Raw genomic sequence first — 24,293 nt, 5'->3', positions numbered from 1 at the left:
AGGTGCTGCTTTCTTTCAGTCTCTAAAATAAGTTGAGTAACCATTCCAATGAGCTTACTTTATCCCTAAGTTCTTTACCTACTAACAAGCAAGTCTGCATCTGGTGTAATTTGACTCGAGTTTTTGTTGATGTTTTGTCCATAGAGGTCAGGAGGACTGAAGGACATTCAGTAATATTTGCATTTTGGAAGTCAACTTTGGTAATTTTATTTTTCTGTGACAATTTGTCAGGCGTTTCTTCCATTAAGCTACTTGCAGGGCTCGGCGGCAGAGGGCTGGCTTGGTGCTGGATGAGAAGCGTCCCTTGCAAAGCTGTGTGTATTGAAGGGGATCCCCAGCCCTTGGTGCCAGTGAGGGGTGACTGGATCATTACGCTTCTGTCTTCACCAGTGATTTAATCCATTGATGATCTATTGATGAATTCATAGCTAAATGGACTGCGGTGGAGGAAGCAGGTCACCAGGGTGTGTTCCCCTGATGCTTCCTCTGCCTCTCTGCCACCTTCTTCTGTGGCTTCCCAGTGTCCTGCATCAGGATGCTTGGACACATAAGCCACAGTGCTAAGGGGTGACAGAATGACCACAGACCGACATCTCTGAAGCAGACATCTCCCAGGGGCTTTGTCACAGCAGAAGCAGCAACAGCAGCAAATTGAATACACTCGTGGGGGTGGGACCTTGGGTGACCGTGGTGCGACTCCCATCGCCTCAAACAGTAAAGACCACAGTCCTTCATGACATGTTTATATAAAACACTGTGAGCTTCCCCCTTTATTTCCCCATTTAACACGTATAACGGTTTTGAGGGAAGTGACTGGGTACATCATAAGCTTTTAATGCTCTCAAACACCCCTGAATTTGAGTTAAAAATGTTAGCTGAAAATGAAGCTATTTAGTTTTCACTGTAGGTTTGAAATAATTGTTTCTGACATTCTGGAAAAATTGGCTCCGTGGCTGAAGACAGTTGGTGCCAAACCTGATGAGTCCAGTCTTTTAAAGCCACGTGGTGAACAGAAGAGCCTACTCCCACAAGCTGCCTCTGATCGCCACGCGTGTCTGTGGTATGTTCACACACCTGCCCTCTGACCTCCACGCATGTCTGTGGTATGTTCACACACCTGCCCTCTGACCTCCACGCATGTCTGTGGTATGTTCACACACCTGCTCTCTGACCTCCACGCATGTCTGTGGTATGTTCACACACCTGCCCTCTGACCTCCACACGTGTCCGTGGTATGCCCACACACCTGCACTCAGAGAAAAGAAATAAACGTGATAAAGAACAGAGCCAGCTAAATTTAATGCTGAGAGATTTGCGGATTCCTTTTTATTTGTAAGGACTTTTCTTTCTTTTCTTTTCTTTTTCTTCTTTTTTTTGATTTTTCGAGACAGAACTTCTCTGTAGCTTTGAAGCCTGTCCTGGAACTAGCTCTTGTAGACCAGGCTGGCCTCGAACTCACAGAGATCCTCCTGTCTCTGCCTCCAGAGTGCTGGGATTAAAGGCGTGCGCCACCACCGCCCGGTTGTAAGGACTTTTCTAAATGCATCCACAAGGTCATACTGTCGATATCTATTAAAGTATGTTCAGCAGATATTGTTGTCAACCACTTTTTTTTTTTTTTTTTTTGGTTTTCAGAGATAGGGTTTCTCTGTAGCTTCAGAGCCTGTCCTAGAACTAGCTCTTGTAGACCAGGTTGGCCTCGAACTCACAGAGATCTGCCTGCCTCTCCTCCCGAGTCCCGGGATTAAAGGCATGCACCACCACCACCCGACATCAACCACCTTCTTTTACAAATTCATTATTATTATTATTATTTTTTTTTTTAAGACAGGGTCTCTCTACATAGCCCTGGTTTTCCTGGAACTCACTCTAGTCTAGACTGGCCAGGCTGGATCATCCTGCATCCACCCAGAAACTGCTGTGGTTGCAGGTACACATGACACTGCTTTGTAACATGTAATATGATAACTTTACGTTCTGTCACTTTTTATATTACCTTTTTGTGATTAAAGGAGAATTGAAATTTTTATTGTTTATTTTCTGTATATATACATTTGTTTGTTTCTTTGAGACAGGTCTTCCTACTCAGAGCAGGCTTGCCTTTCATCCTCCTGCCTCAGCCTCCTGAGAGATGGGATCACAGGAGTTCATCATTCCATCTGGCTCTGGAAACAGATGTTTTCATTGGTATTTTCTTTTGCTTGCTTTCCAGTTTCTAAACTATTTCTAAGGAAAGGTTTTGTTAACAATTCTTTACTTCATCTCATATTTTGTGTTGCAATCCCTACCTGTTCTAATAAAATAATCTCCCAATCTTTAAAGAATTTAATCTTCGAATAAAGTAATTCAGCTTAACTCTGATCATTAGTCCCTTTTATTTGTTATGAAAAGTATTATAAAACAGAACCAGAACATAACAAAGCTGATGTTTTAAATCACCTTGCTTTCAATATTAAATAATTAATTATTGTTATATTTTTATTTGAATTTTTAAAATTTTTTTTATTTTGTTTTATGTGTGTGGGTGTTTTGCCTGCATGTGAATCTGTGTAGCACATGTGTACTTCTGTTTGAGACCAGGAGAGGGTGTCAGACTCTCTGGAGTTACAAACTGTACTGAGCCACAGTAGGCATTCTGTATTGCCTACTTAACTATGAACAAGATATAGACATGAAATCAGACTGTCAGGCTGGAGAGAGACTCAGAAGTTAAGAGCACTGGCTGCTCTTCCAGAGGACCCAGTTAGTGCTATCAACCATTGAACCATTTCTCCAGTCCTCCTCCATTTGAAAATGACTTATTTATATAAGTTAAAAATTATATATATATTTGTCTGCATATATGTATTTGCACTACATGCCAACAGAGGCCAGAAGAGTCAGATCCCCTGGAACTGGAGGTACAGATGGTTGTGAGCTACCATGTGAGCTTTGAGAACTGAACTCTGGTCCTATGGAAGAGCAGCATGTGTTCTTAATGGATGATCCATCTCTCTACCCCTCTTTTAGGAAAAGTTTTTTTTTTTTTTTTTTTTTAGATACAGTCTCACTATGCAGCCATGACTATCCTGGAACTTGCTATGTAGATGAGGCCAGCCTCAAACTATAGAGATCCACTTGCCTCTCCCTCCTGGTTGATGGGATTAAAGGTGTGTACCACTGTGCCCAGTTATGATTATTTTTCTTAATCTGAAGAAATAGTAAAAATATTGGGAAAAAATCTAAACAATGTATAAGGAGATTAACTACATGTAAAATTTATCTCTTTTACGAAAGCCTTATTCTGTTAGTTTAATTAGGGAAGGTTGCAAAACACTGTCTCCTCAAATGGAAGCCATGTGAGGCCCTTGCTAAGCCGTGCAGTCTGAGGGGTTGGTGGGACGGTGTGCGTGAGGAGCTGAGGAGCGCTGTGCATGCCGGAGCCATAGCCCCCTCTCCTTCCTGTGCTGTTCTTTTCCCTCCCTCCCTCCCTCCCTCCCTCCCTCCCTCCCTTCCTCACACTGTTTCGCTATATAACAGTCCTGGCTGTCCTGAAACTCGTTCTGTGGACCAGGCTGGCCTCACTGCCTGCCTCTGCCTCCCAAATACTGGGATTGAAGGGGTGTGCTCCACCACCTCCTGGCCTATATTTTTCTTTTTTCCTTTTTGCATTTTCCTCTTAAGACATCTATATAACACAAAATAAAGAGTGAAAAGTTATCTCCCCAAATTATTGCTTGCACATACACACGTGAGCAGCTTGCGTGTGCGCACCCCCTACGCTTAGGTACCGTTTTCCCCGGAAGTGTTTGTTCTCGACTCTCAAGGTCAGCACTGGCCGCCTTCTATTTACTTCTTCCAGACCCTGGGCCGCCTCTGTCATAATAACAAGATATATTTACTATGGTTTGAATGGACCCACCTCCAATCTCACATGTTTGAAATTCAGCCCCTACCTGGTGCTTCTGTTTCCAGAAGGGCGCAGACATTTTTGGCCTGTGTGTGGCCTGGCAGAAATGAGCTCCTGGAGTGGGCATTGAAAGCCCTACCTGCTTCTGGTCCCAGCTCCGCCATTTTGCTCTTCATCTGCTAAGATGTGAGAGCTGCCATCCTGTGTGCCCATGTTACAGACGAGCTCTCAGTGCTGTGCCCCCGTGCCCCCCCGCCCCCCCTCCCCCGGTGGACTGTATCCTCTGGTACTGTGATCCTTCTGTCAGTTATTCTGTCACCGCAATGAGGGAAGTAACTAAGGCTGCACTTTAGGTGTTTAATGTCTTACTTACGCCTGGCCGCAGTTGTGACTATCCCAAATGGGAGATTTCAAGCCAGTCTTTTATATCCCCGGTTTATCAGAGTGCTTCATAGATTTTTCTTTTTTAAAAAGAATAATGTCTGACTATAGTCTATTGGAAACAATAAAAAAAAAAAACCAAAGGGGTCTAGGGCTATTGCTCCGATAAGGTGCCGGCTGAACAAACATGAGGATTGGAGAACAGATCCCCAGAACTTACATAAAGAGTCAGGCCACCTACAATCCTAGAACTCAACATTCAGAGACAGAGGATTCCCGGGACAAGCCAGCTAACCAGATTAGCCTGAACTGGCAAGCTTTGGGTTCAGGAAAAGATCCTGCATCAATAAACTACAGAGCAATTGAGGAAGAAACCCAACCTCGACTTCAGGCTGCACACACATGCATGCACACACACATACACAAAGGAAAGAAAGGAAAGAGGAGAGGAGAAAGAGGAAGGGAGGGAGGGAAGGAGAGAGAGATACAGAGAGAGACAGAGACAGAGAGAGAGACAGAAGCGTTGCATTTGTTAGTTTTTCCAGGAACTCGGGGGAAGAGGAAAGTCACTGACCTCAAAACCCCCAAACCAGTGGACTCATGGAAAGGGAGTTGAGAAAGCGGGAGTGCCAAAGGGTGCCCTGTGGTTACCTTCGACCTGTCAGGAGACCCTGGAGCAGCCAGTCTCCACCATGGAAAAGGAAACAGAGTCTTCCCCGCTCTCCCAGAGAGTTTGAAGTTTTCTAGGCAGCAGAAAAGGAGAAAGAAGGCCGGGAGAGGGCAGGGCGGGGTGCTGGGAAGATAACCAGGACAATCAGAAGGGCCTCAGAGTTGAACACGTTTGTAACTTGGCAGTGCATTCAAGACCGACTGAAAATCAGCCAAGACCGACCGAAAATCAGCCAGAGCCTTGCACCGGAAGCTGGCTGAAGGGGTGAAGATGTAGTCCAGGGAGGAAATGCCAGGGCTAGCAAGAGGCTAAAGCCAGTTCTTGTGGGCCGGAAACCTGGGTTTCAGATCGGAAACTCTTGTTTCTGGGGAATGGTTGGCCACTGTCCCTTGGCTGATGTAGAACGGAGGGAACCAAGACTCCTTCTCTTAGCCCTGTTTCAGTTCGCTCTCTGGGCTCAGGTTCCAGATAACCTTCCTTGGCTGCTCATCAGACCCAGGGGATTGTCCAGTCCTTCCAAGGCCCTGCCCTAGGAACTTCACCCTTGTCTCTCCTAGGTAATTTAATTAATGGCCAGAGTGAGGAGCTCTAGACTGGGTTCCTGGAGCGCAGGCATATTTTAGTCACTGCCATTCACAGAGTATTTTAGACGCATGCAATCACTTTGTGTGTGCATTAAAGTCCTGGGGGAAATAAAGGGTTAAACAGTTGGCTTTGGTCTCATCAACTCTGACATTAATCTCGGTAAGTAATTGTTTTTTTCAACCAACGTGTAACAGTGAACATCCATGTACCAAATCTTGAGAACATTAAATGATGCTTTTTGCCCTCAAGGAGCTCTCAAAGGAGGTAAAATACTCAATCTGAGCAAGTCACTTCACGTATATATTAGATTCCATTCACTAAACACCAACCATGTCTTAGGTTCTAGGCCGGGTGCTGGACATAAAAATGGAATCATTCTTTGTCCTAATGTCTGAGCTCACAGTCTTGGATGGAGGGTAAGACGGAACAAGGCAGACAATTACCCGTACAGGATGGACGCTGTTAAATGCTGCGGCTCAGGTTCAGCACAAGCAGAAACACAGGTACATGTGTTTACGGTTAGAGGGAGCTGGGAAAGCTTTGGGGAGGAGGCAGCGTGTGACGCAGGCCTCAAGGGAATGGGTGAGTTTTCGTGTGGGAACTCTGGCTCCAGTTTTGGTCCTAACAGACTTAGTTGAGAGGCTTTTACATTCTTTATTTTTTATTTTCTATTACTGTCCAGCTTACTTTGTCATCTACCCACCAACCCACTCTTGGCTTATTTTCTTGGAAGCAGCCTTGGCTAAGGTATAACACAAAAGAGAGTTCCTCTTTATTAAGGGGGAAAAACCCTAATTTCTACAGTATTTGTAAAAAAAAAAAAAGGGGGGGTGGAGGAATTTTCACTTTTAAGATTTTGTTTTAGTCAAGTTGACAAAGTACTGTGGCCCCATCCGTTAGAAAAAGTAAGCTCAGTATGTAGAAACAGATGTTTAAAGCTTGCCTCATCAAAATGAGATTCCACCTGCAACAGGAAGCAGAAAGGGATGCAGGAGAAACCCCGTGAGTTGGCAGTCCTCACTGTTGCCTCCCATTTCCTCAGGAATCTGTAGCCATGGGTGAAATCTTGCTAATAGGAATATGTTTCTGGTTTTGTCGTCTAGTGATATGAATTATCAGTACTACTGAAACACAACTACCCCCGGCATCTTTAAGATGGCAGTAGTCACGAGAAAACATTTTTCTCAAGTAGATACCTTAGCAAATAACAGGGTTATCTTAGACAGGGAATTCAGGACTGCCCTGTATTAGGGACAGAAAGGGACAGTCTGATGAACTCTGTTTCAGGTGCTTTACTACACATTTTAAAGGAACCCCGTAAAGGAGTAGCCTCTTTTATCGGTGAGGAAATCAAGGCTGAGCAATAAATAGCTCACCCAGAGTCATAAATAGATGGGCATCCTAAGCCATTTGTTCTTTCCACTGGGTAGCAGTCTTTCCAATAGTAGAAACACATGGTGGTTAAATTGCATGCACTATCAAGTGGGATCTTTCGGATACAAATCCAGGTCTGATTCTGTGGGCCTAGGCCCATGTCCCTTTTCCTTTATTTTTGACCTTTGCCTCTGAATTTACTTAGCCACAGACAATACGTAGGAGAACAGCCTGAATCTGGCATTAATAGCCATTCTGTTAGGAAAACATACAAACTGGTGAAAATACATGAACAGTTTGAATGAATATGGAAGACACATTAACTTTATTGCTTCTTAAATCTTATAATTTCATTCTGGAATCCAACACATTTTTGTTAGTTCCTTCCTTCTGTAAATGGAAGTTCTCATTATGAAGTTTACTTTCTTGTTGGAAAGGGAGATGATTAGGTAAATAACCACCGGTAAGATACATTGCACCTTGGTTGGTAATTGCTGGGTAGAAAAGTAGAACGGGTGTGGGAATTTCTGCAATTTAGAAAAAGGGTGACAAGAGAAAGCTGTAGCTGAGAGAAGTCGGAGACAGAGCCCTGCAGATGTCGCAGGAAGTATAATCCAGTAGAGACGTGGAGAGCTGAGGCTTTAAGGCTGCCTGGCTAGGAAAGAATCTGGGAGAAGGGCTAGTAAGAGGATAATGAGAGTGTCTCTAACCCGAAGAGCCTTGAGAATCTTACTAAGGGCTCTGGCTTTTGCTGTCATTGCTGAGGTGCCGTTGCTGGGCGGGTTGGTAAGGGGCGAGGAGATAAACTGCTGCAGCAACTGTTTCAGGGACTGGCGTCTGCTTTAGCGCACGCAAGCGACCACTTGTACCGCGGACGCCTATTGACTGTGGTTGGTTAGCACATTACCTCGGACTGGATAGTGAGACCCTTGCCGCCAGGTCTCCACGCGGAAGAAGCACATTAAAGGAGACGTGGAGCGTGCAGCCTAGTCCGCAGGCCAGCTACCGGCTGCTCATGCTACTTCAGAACTCCGTGTTCTGACTTCTGTGGCATGGTGTGCCTTGCTTCTTATTTAGAAGTGTGCCAAGTAGGCTGGTCGGCAGATCACGCCTGCATTTTCTCCCATAGACTTTCAGTGTGAGCAAACTGGAAATCATTGGAGAATGTTGAGAGGATAACCTTATCTGCCCTGTGTTTTAATAAGGTCGCCTTAGCTACTGTTTTCGGGACATTGGAAAACAGCATGAGAAGACGCATAGACACCATTAGGAGGTTATTGCATCAAGTAAGCTGGGTGAAAATCAGCAGGAGATTGCAGGGAGACTGAGTTCATGCTAAGACCTGCCTTAGATTGCCCCGTGTCCCCACCTGGATGCATCTCTACAACAACAGGTCATTGTTCTGCCCAATGTCACCAATTCCATCTATTTCTGTCTTTTCAAAACACCTCTCTGGGTCTTTGTGCACAGGATGATGACAGTTTTGCTGCTATTAAATCCAGAACCATCTCTTGTGGTGTCCTTATTCTTCAGCTTATGAGTAAGTATTCCTTGATAATAAGCCCCGTTGAGTTATCGTCTGTCAAATGTACCAGCTGTTTTCTACTGAGACCCTGACTAATAAGGTCAAGTTTTTAGTCTAAGATGCAATCAATGTTTTAAGTACCCCTATTAAGTCAACCTTGCTAATTTAGTCAATCCATGTGTAAATATTTGATATTATTGTATTTTATCAGGAATTTATCAGTTACTGACAAATTACATTAAAGTTTCCTGTTACTCCTGGGAACATCTGCTGTATATTTAGAAACCAGGATTCTCAACAGGAAAGAAAGGAAGTGGAGAAACAATACTGGGGCCTTATAAAAAGCTCGTAAAGATGATCCCTGACTTGTAATGGTTTGACACAATGATTTTTTTTTTCTACAGTGCCCCAAAACTGATTGCATTCATTAGAAACTGTATTTTGATCTTCGCCAGGCTGGTGATAGGAGATGCGATGATCTCATGTATTGGGCAGCAGCCATGAGCTGCAGCTTTCTGTCAGCCAATCCTCTATAGTGTGCTATGTTGCTAAGCTACTGGGTTTGGTGGACTGGATTGAGTATGTTTTGCCAACATCCAATGATTTTTAACAGCCTGTAATCGCCACACATGTTGGGCATATGGGTTCAGTTTGAACTCAGGATACTAGCATGAACTTTGGGCATAACACGTGTATATGTGTGTATCTTAGCTCTGCCCTCCAAAATAAGAATTGGCAGGCACCACAGCCAGATACTCAGACTGTGGTCTTCAACTACATTTGCTGCCTAAAGAAACCAGGGCTTCTAAGTGGTCAGCCCACAGCCCATAACCTGTGCCGTCCTGCCCGTCTGTTTAGCAAGGAAGCTAGCAATGAGTTCTAGAGTTAAAAGGACACAGATCTGGATGTGACATGGTTTTCACTTTCCCACATGTAGTGAACTGCGTTTCAGTGAGGTTTATAATCCCCCAAATCTCAACCCCACTGGATTTCGTGAATTGACAATGATAAAACATGGCCTGTGTTCAATGATAGGAGGCATTTGTGTTGCTTTGGAAGGCAAGAATTATGGTGTCTTTTCTAAACATATTCTGCACCATTGGGCGACCAAGTAACAGATGTGGAGAAGTGTCAATTTACTAAAGCATTTCAACAAGCAAAAATGCAATATTAAAATTAGACTATCAGGCTGGAGAGATGGCTCAGCAGTTAAGAGCACTGGCTGCTCTTCCATAGGACCCAGATTCAATTCCCAGCACCCACAAGGCAGCACACACCTGTCTGTAGTTCCAGTTCCAGAGGACCCGACACCCTTGCACAGACATACAAGCAGGCAAAACACTAATGAACATAAAATAAAAATAAATTATATGCTTATTAATGATAATTATATATGGTGATGCTGATGTGTCCGCTCAGAGAATAACTTTTGGAAGTCAGTTTTTAATATGGTTGATTTTAGTGCCAATTTGCCACAAATTATCATCACCTAAGCCGGGAACCTCACCTGAAGAAGTGTCCCGATTGCCTTGATGGATGCGCAAAGAGCCACCCTGAATGTGGGCAGCGCCTTCTGGTGGTGTCCCGGAATACCAGGACACAGCCAAAGGAAGAGCATCTCGCCTTTGCTCCCTGGCCTTCCCTCTTGCAGCAGATTTGCGCTGGTGCTGCTGATTCTTCGCTGATGTCAGAAACAGTTTCAAAACTCTCGCCAGCGACTCTCCAGGTGCCTTTGGCACCAGGTTGGGACTACTGAGGCACCAGCATGTGGACAAAGCAACTACCAGTTGTCTGTCTGCCCGTCCACTGGGAACAGCCGCTGTGGACTCCAATTGCTGAGACACAGGCCTCAGTGACCAAGCAACTATGGCGTTCTCAGTTCACAGTGGTGATTATGTTGTTACTATCTTAAAGGAGCCCGAAGGGGACAACTTTGATCTGAATTGCTGGAGTTGACTGGAAGGGTGGGTTTGAAGCTGAATATCAGACCAATTTTTTTTTTTTTTTAATGATCCTTAGTGTTTTGTCTGCATGAACGTCTGTGTGAGGGTGTTGGGTCCTCTGGAACTGGAGTTACAGGCAGGTGTGAGCTGCCACGTGGGTGCTGGGAATGGAACTTGGGTTCTCTGGAAGAGCAGTCTGTGCTCTTAACCACTGAACCATCTCTCCAGCCCCCAAGGCCAAATGTTTAACGCATAAATTTTGTAACATTAAGTATCTGAGTGGTGGCGCCAAGGAGGTAATTAGAAAAATAGGTCAAGAGTTGAGAGATCTGACTGGAGTGGAAAAAAAGAGAAGCCGCGAAAGCATGGAATCCTCAAGTTCTTTGTCCATTAGTGTGTTTCTATGAAGAGTATACGTCTTTTTTTGCCTAAAAAGAAATGGCGTTCACGTGAGGGTGTGCAGAGGAAAGAACCACAGGCTGAGTGAGCAGCGAGTGGAGACCCTGGGCTGTAGTAACCGTGTGACCTTATGCAAGTAACTGCTCTGCGTGTGGGCCTGCCCTAGACTGGAATCAGCATTTTCAAACCTAACCCCTGACCTAATATCCTGGAACACCCAGAGCTTGGGGAAACAGTATTAAAAGAGCTGGGTCAGAGGGAAAGCAGACACCAGGGCCACTGCTCTGCAGAGATCATCCACAGCACACAGCTGGAATCTGTAGGGAAATGCAGTGACCTTAGATGTCCCGGCTCAGGTCTGCAACCTTTGGGAAACCAGAGCTGGGAGACATCGTGGGCTTGGGAAGCAGAGGGAGAACTCGCTGTTTCTATTTGAGGGGCTATACACTGAGTTGGTTAACTTTCAACGGAATCCCATGCGTGAACAGTGGAAGTCTGCCTGCTATTTCCGTTCCCCTGGCACACACACTCAGTGTCAGCAGATTCATAGTGTGGCTGCAGCTTTCTGTCACATTTATGATCATAGCTTAGCAGCTTCCAATTCATGAAGATCAAGTCATTTCCAAACTTAGCCAACACAAATGCTGAATAATCTTTTACATATGTCATTCCTAACATGTGAATTACATGTATAGGGGGAAATTTATGTTAAAAATATGTGTACTTGTAAATTTGATAGGTTTCACCAAACTGCCATTGTAGGAGTGTTTATTAGGTGCTGACATCAGCACTGTGAGGGAAGGAACATCTGGCCACATGTTTACCACCTGGGTAAAAGAGTCAACCTTTTCCTTTGCTAGTTTAGGAGAAAACTTTCATCACAGTGTGGTTCTACTTAATTTTTCTCATTTAAGGAAGATTTTTTAAATGTGTATTTCTTTTTACTTGCATTATGTGTGTTCCTTGAACCCTCAAGAAGTGGAGTTAGAGACAGTTCTGCCATGTGGGTGCTAAGACTTGAACCCTAGTCCTTTGGAAAGCAGCCCATGCTCAGGGCTGCTGAACCATCTCTCTAGATCCCAGTAAGATTATTTTTTTAATGTATTTGAAATATTTCAATATTCTTCTTGTGATCTATCTGCTGCTTGAAAACTTTAAAAAAAACTATTTAATTTTATGTATGAGTGCTCTCTGCATGTACACCTGCGTGCCGGAAGAGGGCATAAGATCCCATTGTAGATGGTCGTGAGCCACCATGAAGGTGCTGGGAATTGAACTCAGGACCTCTGGAAGAGCAGGTAGTGCTCTTAAACGCTGAGCCATCTCTCCAGCCCCTGTTTGAAAACTTTTTTGCTTGTGTGTGTGTGTGTGTGCTGTTTGTTTTTTTCTCTCTGTAGCCCTAGCCATCATGGAATTTGATCTGTAGACCAGGCTGGTCTTGAACTCAGAGATCTGCCTGCCTTTGTCTAACCCTGGGAGTTCTGGGATTAAAGGTGTGCACCACCACCACCCAGCACTTGAAGACTTTTTGAAGAGAAAAAAGAGTTTCAAGGCATTTTAAAATGTCATAGACAATAAAATATTTCTATTATTCAAACTCAGGTTTTTTTTATTTTAAGAAAATATTTCAAAGAGAACTTAGGGAAAATTCAAGGACAAAGGTTAAAGTTCTGTAAAATCTTAGTTCAGTGACAATGCCCCTCAGGACCTGCTCAGCAAAGCTGCCATGAGAAGCCACAGAAATGGGTCTTGAAATTGGATAAATCTTTCTGAGGTGTGACCCAGCCTCAGGCATCGCATTGTAACAACACAAAACTGACCAGTATTACAGTCATTGCCAGAGAGTGATTAAACGTTTTTAAAGATTGTTTCTCAAAGCTTTTTCTTTATCTCTTAAATTTTTTTTAACATGTATCAATTCCCCGTGCTTAACAGATTCTACAGTTAAGTCATATGAAAGCAACAATGGCACACACGTAATTTCGTGTAAACTTTTGTCTACTCTGCACACTCAACTGCATTAGGTTATGATATCCATTTGATGTTTCTAGCACCAACTGGCCAGTTTGAGATTTTAAATAAACAGTTAACACAGAAAATACTTTAAAAAAGAAACACACCCCTGCCGAAGCTGGTTGAACCATTTATTTCTTTAGCTGAAGCTCTTTGAAGGAGAATAAGAAGGGTTACTTGCCAACATTATGTTAAGTTAAATGTCATTTTAAAGTTTTGCTTTTTAAAAATAAGTAACTTTCATTTATAGTGTCTCTCTATTAATGTTTGTATAGCCCAGCTATTTGATGAAACATCCACAAGATGGTGCCATGGTTAACATGTTGGCACAGGAATTTGAGAATTAAAAGGGGGAATACTTACACATCATTATTGGAAGATGGCCGTCATCCTCTCATGACTGTACTGTGACACTGCCCATTAGGGCATGTCAGACACTCAGAAGACTCCATTTCCTACCAATAGTTTTTGCTCTTTGCATCAAATTTCTCCATTGGGCCTATTAAGTAATCAAATAATATTCAAGTTGCTAAGAGACAGGAATTGTACTGTTCCTATTTGACAAATAAGTGAGTATATATTGTAATGATTTCTTGCTCAACCTTTAATGTCAGGATTAAAAATAATGTCCAACTGGATTCTTGCTCAGCTTTCTTTTCTCTTTAAAATATTTTTAAGATTTAATTTTATGTATATGAGTGTTCTTCCTGCATTATTTACTTGTGCCATGTGCAGGCCTGGTACCTGAAGAGGTCAGAAGAGGACGTCAGATCCCCAGAACTGGAGTTCCAGGTGGTTGTAAGCCGCCGTGTGGGTGCTGGGAATCAAACCTGGATCATCTGTAAGAGCAGCAAGTGTTCTTAAACTCTGAGCCCTCTCCCCAGCACCTCAGATTGCTTTCTTGTATAGCCCAGGAGCACCTGCCCAAGGGTGGCACCACCCACGGTGGGCTGGGCCCTTCCACATTAGTCATTAATGAAGAGAATGCCCCATAGGCCAATATGATGGAGGCAATCCTCGGTTGAGTTTCCCTCTTCCCAGGTGACCTCATTTTGTGTCAAACTGAAAAGCACTAGCCAGCACAACCACAATAGACAGAACCAGCATAGTTAATAGTGTAAAGCTATCATTTATAATTAATGATATATAATTATTAATCAAACTGAAACTGTTGCCAAGGTAGGTCAACATAGCTGTAGTAAGGATGGTGACATTAGTAAAACATCTACTGTAATTATTCATTATATTTATTGACATTTAATGTGTATGAATGTTATGGCTGAATACATGTCTGTACCATGTGCATTCAGTGCTCACAGAGGCCAGGAGGGCATCAGGTCTCTTGGAATTCGAGTTACAAAAGGTTACTAGCCACTTTGTGAGTGCTGGGAACTGAACCTGGGTCTTCCTCAGCAGTGTGGGCTCTTAACCATTGAGCCATCTCTTCGGCTCCTAATTTAATCAATTTTGTTTGTTTGCTTTTCAAGACAGGGTTTCTCTGTGTGACATCTCTGGCTGTCCTAGAACTCACTTCCAGGCTGTAGACCAGGCTGGCCTCAAACTCTCAGAGACCCACCTACTTCTGTCTCCCAAGTGCTGGGATTAAAGGGATGTACACCACCACCGCCGAGCTAATATAATCATTTTAAGATCATTTGCACGAGGGGAAATTTGGAGGGGATTCTGATTCATAAACAGGGGTCATTTTCAAAACAAGCCAGTGGTGTGCAGTGGGAATAAATTGAAATTTAGGAAGGCACAGAGTGAAAAGCGAGGAAGTGGGCAAAAGTAAAATGAAAATTCTGACGATGATGATGAAGTGTGGAAATGACTCTAAATTTCCGACAAACATTTCAAAGTTATTGCTTTAAAAAATTACTCCTGAGCCCTGATCTCTGCATGGTCCCATTGGAGCACAGTCTTTATTAGCTAACTCTGCTTGAGATCCGCAAGCATTCTTTGATTCTTCAGTTTTTCACCTGTGTGACACTTCATCATAAGATCTTTGCCAGTCCTTCTGTGCAACACTTTTTAAAGTGATTTTATTTTTAATTATGTGTATACGTGTGTGTGTGTGTCTCTGTGTGTGCCTATGTGAGTGCGGAAGCACGCAGAGTCCAGAAGAGAATATCAGATCTAGAGCTGGAGCGGCAGGAAGTTGTGAGCAACGCAGCATGGGTGCTGGGAATCAAAATCAGGTCCTTTGCAAGGGCAGTACATGCTCTCAACTGCCCAGCCATCTCTCCAGTTGGCGTGCGACAGTTGTCATACTTTCTATCTCATTTGTGTGTGTGTGTGTGTGTGTGTGTGTGTTTTAAGACAAGGTCTCACTATGTAGCCTTGGCTGTTCTGGAACTCACGTTGCACACCAGGCTGGCCTCAAACTCACAGAGATCTGTCTCTGCATCCTGAGTGCTGGGATTAAAGGCGTGAGCCACTACATCCAGTGTTTTTAACCTTTCTTGATACACTCTCAGATTTTAACTAGTTGCCTGCTTGCAAAATAATCGATTGTTTAAGAATCATGTTTCATAAATTCTGTTTTGATGAGGCAACTGTTCAGAAATCTTGGTTCCTTTTAGACATAGCCTGAACCCACGACCCTTTAATTACGGCCTCTTGTTCTCTTTCAATGGCTATAACTCCTTAATTATTATCAAATCATTGTTTACTTAACACAGACACAATTTTTGAAAATATAGATGAATTGATAGATAATATTACTTAGTATCCTTTTAAGAACTTTAAAATCTGAAATAATTCTCAAATTTAAAAGAATAGTATAGTCTTATGCACCCTTTATTCAAATTCACTATATGTAAATGTTTTGCTATTTTCATTATCTTTTCTGTTCTATTCCCCTAAAACCCTCCTCTTATGCTTGTGTGCATGTGTGGTGAGAGGGGGCTTAGGAATACACACATATTTGAACACATGTGTATGATGCTCTGAGTCATTTGAAGAATGAGACTTGCAGATATAATATCCTCAAATAGTTCTGTGTGTAATCCACAAGAATAAGAAAACATCCTAATTATACTCACAATTACCGACTTTAAAATAGTCAGTACTGATTCATTTGTATTATCAGTTATTACCTGTTGTTTAGGAATGTTTTCTGGTGTTTGCCATAATTTGGATATGGTGTTTGCTCCCACAGGATTTTTGTGCTGGAGGTTTGTTCCCCAGTGCGGCAGTATTGAGGGGTGGTACAACATAGTTTTTGCCATGCCTGACAACTCCCAAATCGGGGCACAGAGACTTCTTATTAATTATGAAAGCTTGGCCATAGCTTAGGCTTGTTACTAACTAGCTCTTACAACTTCAGTTAACACGTTTCTATTAATCTACATATTTCCATGTGGCTCATGGCTTTACCATCCTCCAGCATATCTTGCTCCCTCTGTGTCTCCTGGTGACCCCACCTTTCCTCTTCCCAGCATCCCCTGTGTCTGGCTATCCGACCTATACATCCCTTCTAACTAATGACTACTTAGCTTTTTTTTTTTTTTTCCAGTTCCAAAGTCTTTATTGTTTTAGAAAAGATGATCCATTCTGTGGAATGAAGAGTTGTGCCCAGGGATCCATCAGTAATGCTGAGAACCGTCCATCTCTACTCATATACCCAGTCATGAGCACAAGACTTGTAGTCAACCAGTTCTTCAGGCTTAAACCATAGACTGATCTCTTTCTCTGCACTTTGCACTGAATCACTGCCATGAATGATGTTCCTGCCAACTTGAATGCAAAAATCCCCTCGAATGGTGCCTGGCTTAGAATCAGCTGGATTGGTCTCTCCCAGCATCATTCGGCCTGTCTTCACCACATTGAGCCCCTCCCAGACCATGGCCACCACGGGCCCCGAGTTCATGTACTTCACCAGCCCTGGGAAGAAAGGACGGTCTTTCAGGTCAATGTAGTGCTGCTTCAGGTGTTCCTCAGAAGCCCGAAGGAACTTCATGGCCACCAGGCGGAACCCCTTCTGCTCGAAGCGCTTGATGATCTCGCCCACCAGGCCGCGCTGCACGCCATCTGGCTTGATGGCAATGAAGGTACGCTCGAGGTTGGCCATGGTCCGAAAGTTAGTTGGCTGGACGGCCAGTGTGAGCCATGAGCGATGGGAAGAAAGAGCAGAGGGACCACCAGGCGGGCGCGGGGCAAGGAAGGAGGGGTCCTACTTAGCTTTTTATTAAACCTATAAGAAGATGCCTTGGTAAAGATATGTCTTCACAGTGTAGAAAAAGACTATTCCACAACATTTCCCTCTTTTGTCTAAATAAAAAAGAAAGGGTTTAATTCTAACACTGTAAAATTATATACAATAAGAACAATTATCAAGTAAGAATTACATTCACAATGTCCAATCCATTTGTATTTTGCAATTTTGGTGAATCCAAAGTTCTGTACCTAGTTTACCTTCTATCATAACTAAGAAGAACTATGACTATCTAATCTTCAACTCCATCAAAGATCCCAGAAAGATATACTATTACCTAATTAAACAGGAAGTACAGAGCAAGCAACTTCCAAAACTAAAAGAAATGACAGAGAGAGCTGACTGCTTGGACAGTCACCCAAGGTTTGTCTGCAATGTTGGGGTATCTTCATCCTGCAGGCCTAGAATATCTGACAAACTTTTCTGTGAAGCAGGAATTTTGGGGGCGGGGGTTCAAGACAGGGTTTCTCTGTAGCTTTGGGGCCTGTCCTGGAACTTGCTCTGTAGACTAGACTGGCCTCGAATTCACAGAGATCCACCTGCCTCTGCCTCCCAAGTGCTGGGATTAAAGGTGTGTGCCACCACTGCCCAGCCATAGCAGGGATTTTTGAAGGACTTCCCCATCCTGTTTTGGTAAAGTCATGTTTCTTTATGTCCTACTGGTCCAGTTTGGACAGCATACTGTCATCAGTTGAAGCAAGGACAGTTTCTTGGGAACAAAAGCATATCCTCTCCCCCAACACAATACATTGTCCAACTTCCATTTTGAAGTTTTTAAAAAGTATTTTAAATTTTAAAGTATTTTAAAAATATATAGGTTGGTTTAATTTGGAAGTTTCCATAATCCAATGTCTCTCAGCAGCTATTTTTATACTAGCGTTTAAAAAATTCAAAGTTAACAAGACACAATATAGGATCCAGATTCCCTGTGTATTTTACATTCTTACATGCCTTATTTTTTATTGCTTTAGTCTCTTTTTATAGACTTTCTATTTACATTATTCATTTTTCTATGACTATAACCACTTTTTTCTTAAGCCTATGCACACTGTTAAACACACTGTAACCTGTTTAGAGGGTTTTCCCATCTGAACCTGTTTTACTGCATATCTGTAAACTTTTCTGTCTGCATGGGCATATCCTCAAACCTGCCACGTGACTTATTTTATGGCATACTGCTGGCTCAAGCATGCCAGCAACTGCTGGGAGACATAGCTTTGCACCACGACCAGCATGAGAGACATGAGACTGGGAAGTGATGCTTGGCTCTGTTTTTGTGTGTTTAGAACCCCTTTTAAAGCTTTCTTAGGTCTTATGTGGATATATGTGGTTGGATGTTGGGCACCATTTTGTAGTTGCATCTTTCTGTTGAGACTGCTAGTTCCCCAATTATGACACAAAGACTTATTATTTATGAAATCTCTATAACTTAGGCTTGTTACTAACTAGCTCTTACAACTTCAGTTAACACGTTTCTATTAATCTACATATTTCCAAGTGGCTCATGGTTTTACCATCCTCCAGCATGTCTTGCTCCCTCAGTGTCTCCTGGTGACTCTGCCTTTCTTCTTCCCAGCATCCTCTGTGTCTGGCTGTCCTACCTATACCTCCTTCCTAGCCAATGGCTGTTTAGCTTTTTGTTAAGCCAATAAGAAAGTGCTTTGGTAAAGGTACCTCTTCACAGTGTACAAAAAGATTATTCCATGACAGTAGAATGTAGGAGGAGGCCGCTTTGTTTGTCCCAGCTGCCCAGAACCAAAATAATCACACAGAAACTGTGTTAATCAAATCACTGCTTGACCCATTAGCTCTAGCTTCTTATTTCCTAACTCTTAAAGATTAATTTAATTCATTCATTTCTACTAATCTGTGCATCACCACAAGGTCGTGGTCTACCAGCAAAGTTTCAGCACATCTATCTCCGCTGGCAGCTCCATGGCGTCCCTCTGGCTCTGCCTTCTTCCTCCCAGAATTTAGTTCTGTCTTCCCCACCTACCTAAGCTCTGCCTTATCAACAGGCCAAGGCAATTTCCTTATTCATTAATTAAAAAAATCAACACACAGACAGAAGGACCTCCCACACCAGTAGAACCATTGGGAGGTGGAGTCTAGTGGAATGTGATTAGGTCATGGGACCAATAACATAGGAAGGGATTAATTCATTTCCCATACGATCCAGTTGGGTCTACAAAATTGAGTGGTTTTTGAAAGACTGAGTTTGACGTATTCTTCTAGTGCACTTTTTTGACAATGGAACACCTGAGGTTTATTTAACTCACAGTTTCAGGGACTAGAAGTCCAGATAGTGCCAACTCTGGCAAAGGTCCTTTGACAGATGGCAGAGTGCGTGCAAGAAGAAATCACACCAGAAAACAGGGAGGAGAGAGACTCCTATAACCCCCTCTAAGGGTACACCTCCACTTCACACAGTCACCCTTTTAGAACTTCTACCACCATCACAATCGACTCCCAGGCATGACACAACAGCTTTTGAATCCATAGCAACTGCCATTGTCTGTCCAAGGTCTTCACAAGGTCCAACCAACAGCACTCTGTCGTGAAAGGGAGAGGGACTCATGGGTTCCCACCCCTTCCAGGTGAGCTGTTGGCAGTTAATGATTGATGGGGAGAGAGGTATTTTCTTCAGTGGTGTGGCCATTGGTAAGGTACCCACGCTCCTATAAATAACCCTAATTAAGGTCATTGGCTCTCTCTGTCCCCCTCCCACCCTCTCTCTCACATACACATACACACAAATGTGAAAGTAGAAAGAAGGGGGCGAGTGGAGGAGAAGAAGGGATTCTTGGGAAAGGGAAGGGAACAAAAGAGGTCATTGGGATGAGGGTGGTAAATATGGTAAAAATATATTACATACATGTATGAAACTGTCTAATGAAGTCAGTTGTTATGTATTAATGAATACATGTTAATTAAATTTTTTAAAAATTTTCATAATTATCTCAATATCACTACTGTAGGACTGAGACTCTGACACAGGGGCTTTTAGGGGGCTCCACACACTTCCAGAAGGTCAAGGATTTGGAAGCTCTTTGTGGTTCTGGCCTGGGATTTCTTATGGAGTTCTGTTGAGATACTGATTTCCTGTATATTTGACTAGATCAACAGCATCTTCTAAGTGCTCATTTGCATGGCCAGCTGACCATTAGGACATTGCGGGGCAATGTTGAGGATCCTCAACCATCAACCATCAACGTTGAGGATAAGTTTACCTTATTTTCTCTCACCAACTCTAAGTAGTAAATTTTATTACTTATTGATTTGTTGGCTTTCCACTTTTCTGTCTATGTGAATCATAATTTATTCAGCTAACCTCCTATGTAATGGTGTGTGGTTATTTTCAGTATTCTGGGATAAGTAAGAATTATCCATCAATTCTCCAATCTCCATCTCTTCCTTCCTTTGCCTTCTGTTCTTTGGGAATTTCCATAGCATGTGTCTCTCAGGGCTGTGAGACTCTGTTCATTTTTGTTCTTTCTGTTTTTCAAAAGAAAACTTTCAATTGAGCATTTTCATATGCATAATGCAATGCAATTGACCCTCTCCAAATCTATACTTTTTGGTTCTGTGTTCTCAAACAACTGCAGACTGATGTCACCTGTACTGTATTTTCTTGGCAGCATTTTTCATTTAATCTCTAAAACAATGGTATAACGATCATTTACAAAGTATTTACATTGGATTAGATGTTACAGGTAACCTGGAAGTGATTTAAAATGTACAAGAAGAGGTACAGAGGATATCTACTAATGATATGGGAAGTCCTTCTGTATATGCGTTGCTTTTATTGGTTAATGAATAAAGAAGCCGCTTGGGCCTATGACAGAATAGAGCTAGGTGGGAAAACTAAACTGAATGTTGGGAGAAAGAAGGCAGAGTCAATGAGACACCATGTAGCTGCCAGAGGAGAAAGATGCAAGCTGCCAGTCAGAACCTTGCCGGTAAGCCACGAGCCTCATGATAAAATATAAAATAATGGAAATGGGTTAATTTAAGATATACGAGTTAGCCAGAAATATGTTTAAGTTATTGGCCAAATAGTATTGTAATTGATATAGTTTCTGTGTGGTTATTTTGAGTCTGGGTGGCCTGGAACAAACAAACAGCCTCTGCCAACATACTAATACTTTGCTGTATTACATAAGGGACTTGACCAGGGATGGAGAGATGACTCAGCAGTTAAGAGCACTAACTGCTCTTCCAGAGGACCCAAGTTCAATTCCCAGTACCCATATGGTGGCTCACAACTATCAGTGATGAGATCTTCTGGCCTTCAGGCAGACATGCAGGCAGAGCATTGTATACATGATAAATAAATCTTTTAAAATATTTATTTATTTATTATGTATACAGTATTCTATCTGTGTGTATGCCTGCAGGCCAGAAGAGGGCACCAGACCTCATTAAGATGGTTGTGAGCCACCATGTGGTTGCTGGGAATTGAATTCAGGACCTTTGGAAGAGCAGGCAATGCTCTTAACCACTGAGCCATCTCTCCAGCCCCCAATAAATATTGAGAGATAGAGAGAGAGAGAGAGAGAGAGAGAGAGAGAGAGAGAGAGAGAGACTTGACCAACTGTGAATTTGATCACCATGTGGGTCCTAGAAACAATTTCTTATAAATACCAAGGGACAACTAGATATGAGTCTTAAATTATTGCATAATTGTGGCCTCAGAAGGAGAAAAGGCAGAAAAATATTTTTAAATTAATGGTCAAGTTTTCCACATGTTTGATTAGAAATATTAATGTCTACATCAAAAAAGTTCAGTGACCCAGAAAACTTCACTGAGGTGGTATGTGCTCACAGACATCCAGGAAAACTTCACTGAGGTGGTGTGTGCTCACAGATGTCCAGAGTCCCAGCAATCTCCATCGAGGTGGTGTGTGCTCACAGACAGTCAGAGTCACAGGCTTCTGCAGCTCAGGCTTAGGTAACATGATTTTCTAAAATATTTTTAAACATTTGTTTCCAGATGGCTGTGTGTGTTGTGTGTGTTACTAATTACACCCAAGGTTGCTTTCTGAAGAGTGCAATATCTGCATATTTTGTGTGTAAGACACCTCTCCCTTGCTGAATGGCTGGTATTTTATTTTATTTATTTTTTTTCTTGAGCTGGGGATCAAACTCAAGGCTTTGTACATGCTCAGCAAGTACACTCTACCACTCATCCACATCCCAGCCCAGAGTCCATTTATGTTAATGAGTGACTTGGATGGGAGGCACCAACTAACTAATCTTTGGATTAGCTGCCTTTTTTTTTTTTTTCTGGCAGAGAAATCTTACTGAGAGAGGTTAAAGAAAAGCCTGGAGAGCTAACTGTCTTGCTTGAAGGAACACACACACATTTCAGTTTGTTTTTAAACTCCTCTGTATGAGTTTAGATTGTGGGCTATAGCCAGAGAGTCTTCTTTAGTGGAATTCTTTCATCTTTGCTTGACAGTTGGCCAGTTCTTGCTGGCACTCATCACGCTCAGTATCTTGCTACAAACGCCAAGCAATTGCTAATCCACATTTCACACTGGCACTTTCTAACCCTTCATGTTGATCTCCACATTCTATCAGCACATGAATCCACTTCCAAGATTTTAGAGGAAACTGTTTACTGAAGTAATTTTCCGTGTGTGATGGCAATCAGCTTTCTCTCATGGAGTTGGATCCTTCCATATACTGCCAGACTACTAAGATAATACTCAATATTTGAGTATTTTTGTTATGCATCACCTTTTTCTAATATTCAAGACTCCATCAATCAGGTTCATTCTTAACACACAAATGGCACTCAACATTTTAAACATGAAGAGATTTTTGTTTGTTTGTTTGGTGATATTTTTTCTTTTATTGAAAATAGATTTGTTTTTCAGATAATATATCCTAATTATGGTTTCCTCTCCCTCTGCTCCTCCAGTTCCTCCCCACCTCTCCTCTCATATGGATCTAATCCCTTCATGTTTCTCATTAGCAAACAAACAAGCTTTTAAGGGCTAATAATAAAACAACATAAGATAAAACAAAAACTAACACATCAGGATTGAACAAAGCAAAGAAACAGAAGGGAAAGAGGCCAAAAGAAGGCATAAGAAACAAAGGCTAACTCTTTCACATTCAGGAATTCCATAAAAACACTGAACTGGAAGCCATGTGTACACAGAGGACCTAGTGCAGACCCACACAGGCTCTGTGCATGCTGCCTCAGTCTCTGTGAGTTTATACGCATGTTGATCCTGTTGCTTTAGGGAGCCTTGTTTCCTCAGTGTCCTCCATCCCTTCTGGCTTCCACACTCCTCTTCTGCCTCCTCTACTATGGGGCTCCTTGAGTTCCTTGTGGGAGGAATTTAGTGGAGACAACCTGTTTCAGGCTGACTGTTCCAAGGTCTCGCATTCTCTGCATAGTATCTGGTAGGTCTCTGGATCAGCTGCAGGAGGAAGCTTCTCTGATGATGGCTGAGCAAGGCCCTGACCTGCTTCCCTGGATGAAGTGCTAAACATGAGAAGATTTAATACAGGGATGAGGCACTTAGAAAATGTCCGGAAGGCCATTGGGTTTCTTGGAATGATGACCAGCCTAAGTCTGAAGTGATAAACTGGGGACGGTTCCCACAAAGATCACCACAGTATCTGTGTTTTAGGTCACAGTGGTTGAGGGGAATCATAGTGGTAGAGCATTTGCCTGATATACCTGAACCCTGGGCTTGATCTTTAACAGTGCAAGTAAGACAGAAAGACAGAAAAATAATTTTTAAATTTTCAAATATCTCCTAATATACAGTGTGAGAGAATCAATCCAAATAATGTATCATAACCCAGTTGTTGTAGTTTAAAAAACAGCAGGAGAGAGAAAGAGAGAGAGATAGATGCTGTCATGTGACAGGGATCAAGTGAAGGTTTTTTGTTGTTGTTGTTGTTGGGAGAAGGGAATGGGAAAGAGGGGGAGGGAGAGACAGGCCTCTGGAGATAAGAGCAGTGGAAGAAAAGAAAAAGGAGGAGGAGAAGGAGGAGGAGGAGGAGGAGAGAGACAGGAGGCAGGCTGGGCTTGTCTTTTATGAGGGGACATAACGCATGTGTTATAGTAATGTAGAAGATTACTTGTCAGGGCCCTGAGCAGGCCAGAGTACTGCCTGAATGCATCCTGCTAGGTTCCCGTCATACTAGGACACACTAGTATAATGCCTGAATGCTAACATTCCTCCCTTCTGTTTATTATAAAAAGTGACTTAGGGATAGCAAGTGAAAGTGGGAAATGAAGGTGCCAGGTTCTTGAGACTGCTTCCTGCTGACCT

The 24,293-nt window shown here is 42.7% G+C and overlaps 2 protein-coding genes across 2 annotated transcripts in view; both read right to left on the bottom strand.

Moving 5' to 3' along the window:
- Positions 1 to 13,273, bottom strand: part of C11H1orf185 (chromosome 11 C1orf185 homolog) — a 40,826-nt gene extending 27,553 nt beyond the window's left edge. The window contains exons 1-2 of the mRNA XM_057785444.1: positions 13,239 to 13,273; positions 9,932 to 10,176 (exon numbers count right to left, since the gene is read on the bottom strand). Of these exons, the coding sequence (XP_057641427.1) occupies positions 9,932 to 10,176; positions 13,239 to 13,273 (280 nt within the window). The remainder of the gene's footprint in view (positions 1 to 9,931; positions 10,177 to 13,238) is intronic.
- Positions 13,274 to 16,295: 3,022 nt separating this feature from the next.
- On the bottom strand, positions 16,296 to 16,946 carry LOC130883882 (nucleoside diphosphate kinase B). Its single transcript, XM_057784697.1, has one exon. The coding sequence runs from the start codon at positions 16,849 to 16,851 to the stop codon at positions 16,393 to 16,395; it is 459 nt and encodes a 152-aa protein (XP_057640680.1). The 5' UTR covers positions 16,852 to 16,946; the 3' UTR covers positions 16,296 to 16,392.
- Between the last annotated feature and the right edge of the window lie 7,347 nt (positions 16,947 to 24,293).

This window comes from Chionomys nivalis, chromosome 11 (assembly GCF_950005125.1).
Source record: "Chionomys nivalis chromosome 11, mChiNiv1.1, whole genome shotgun sequence".
In the NCBI taxonomy this organism is placed as follows: Eukaryota; Metazoa; Chordata; class Mammalia; order Rodentia; family Cricetidae; genus Chionomys; species Chionomys nivalis.
Note: the sequence above shows the minus strand (reverse complement) of the source record. Positions and strands in the feature narration are given on the sequence as shown.

What these genes read in the sequence shown, in the direction of transcription:
- LOC130883882 (XM_057784697.1), bottom strand. Translation starts at nt 16,851, where the DNA reads ATGGCCAACCTCGAGCGTACCTTCATTGCCATCAAGCCAGATGGCGTG.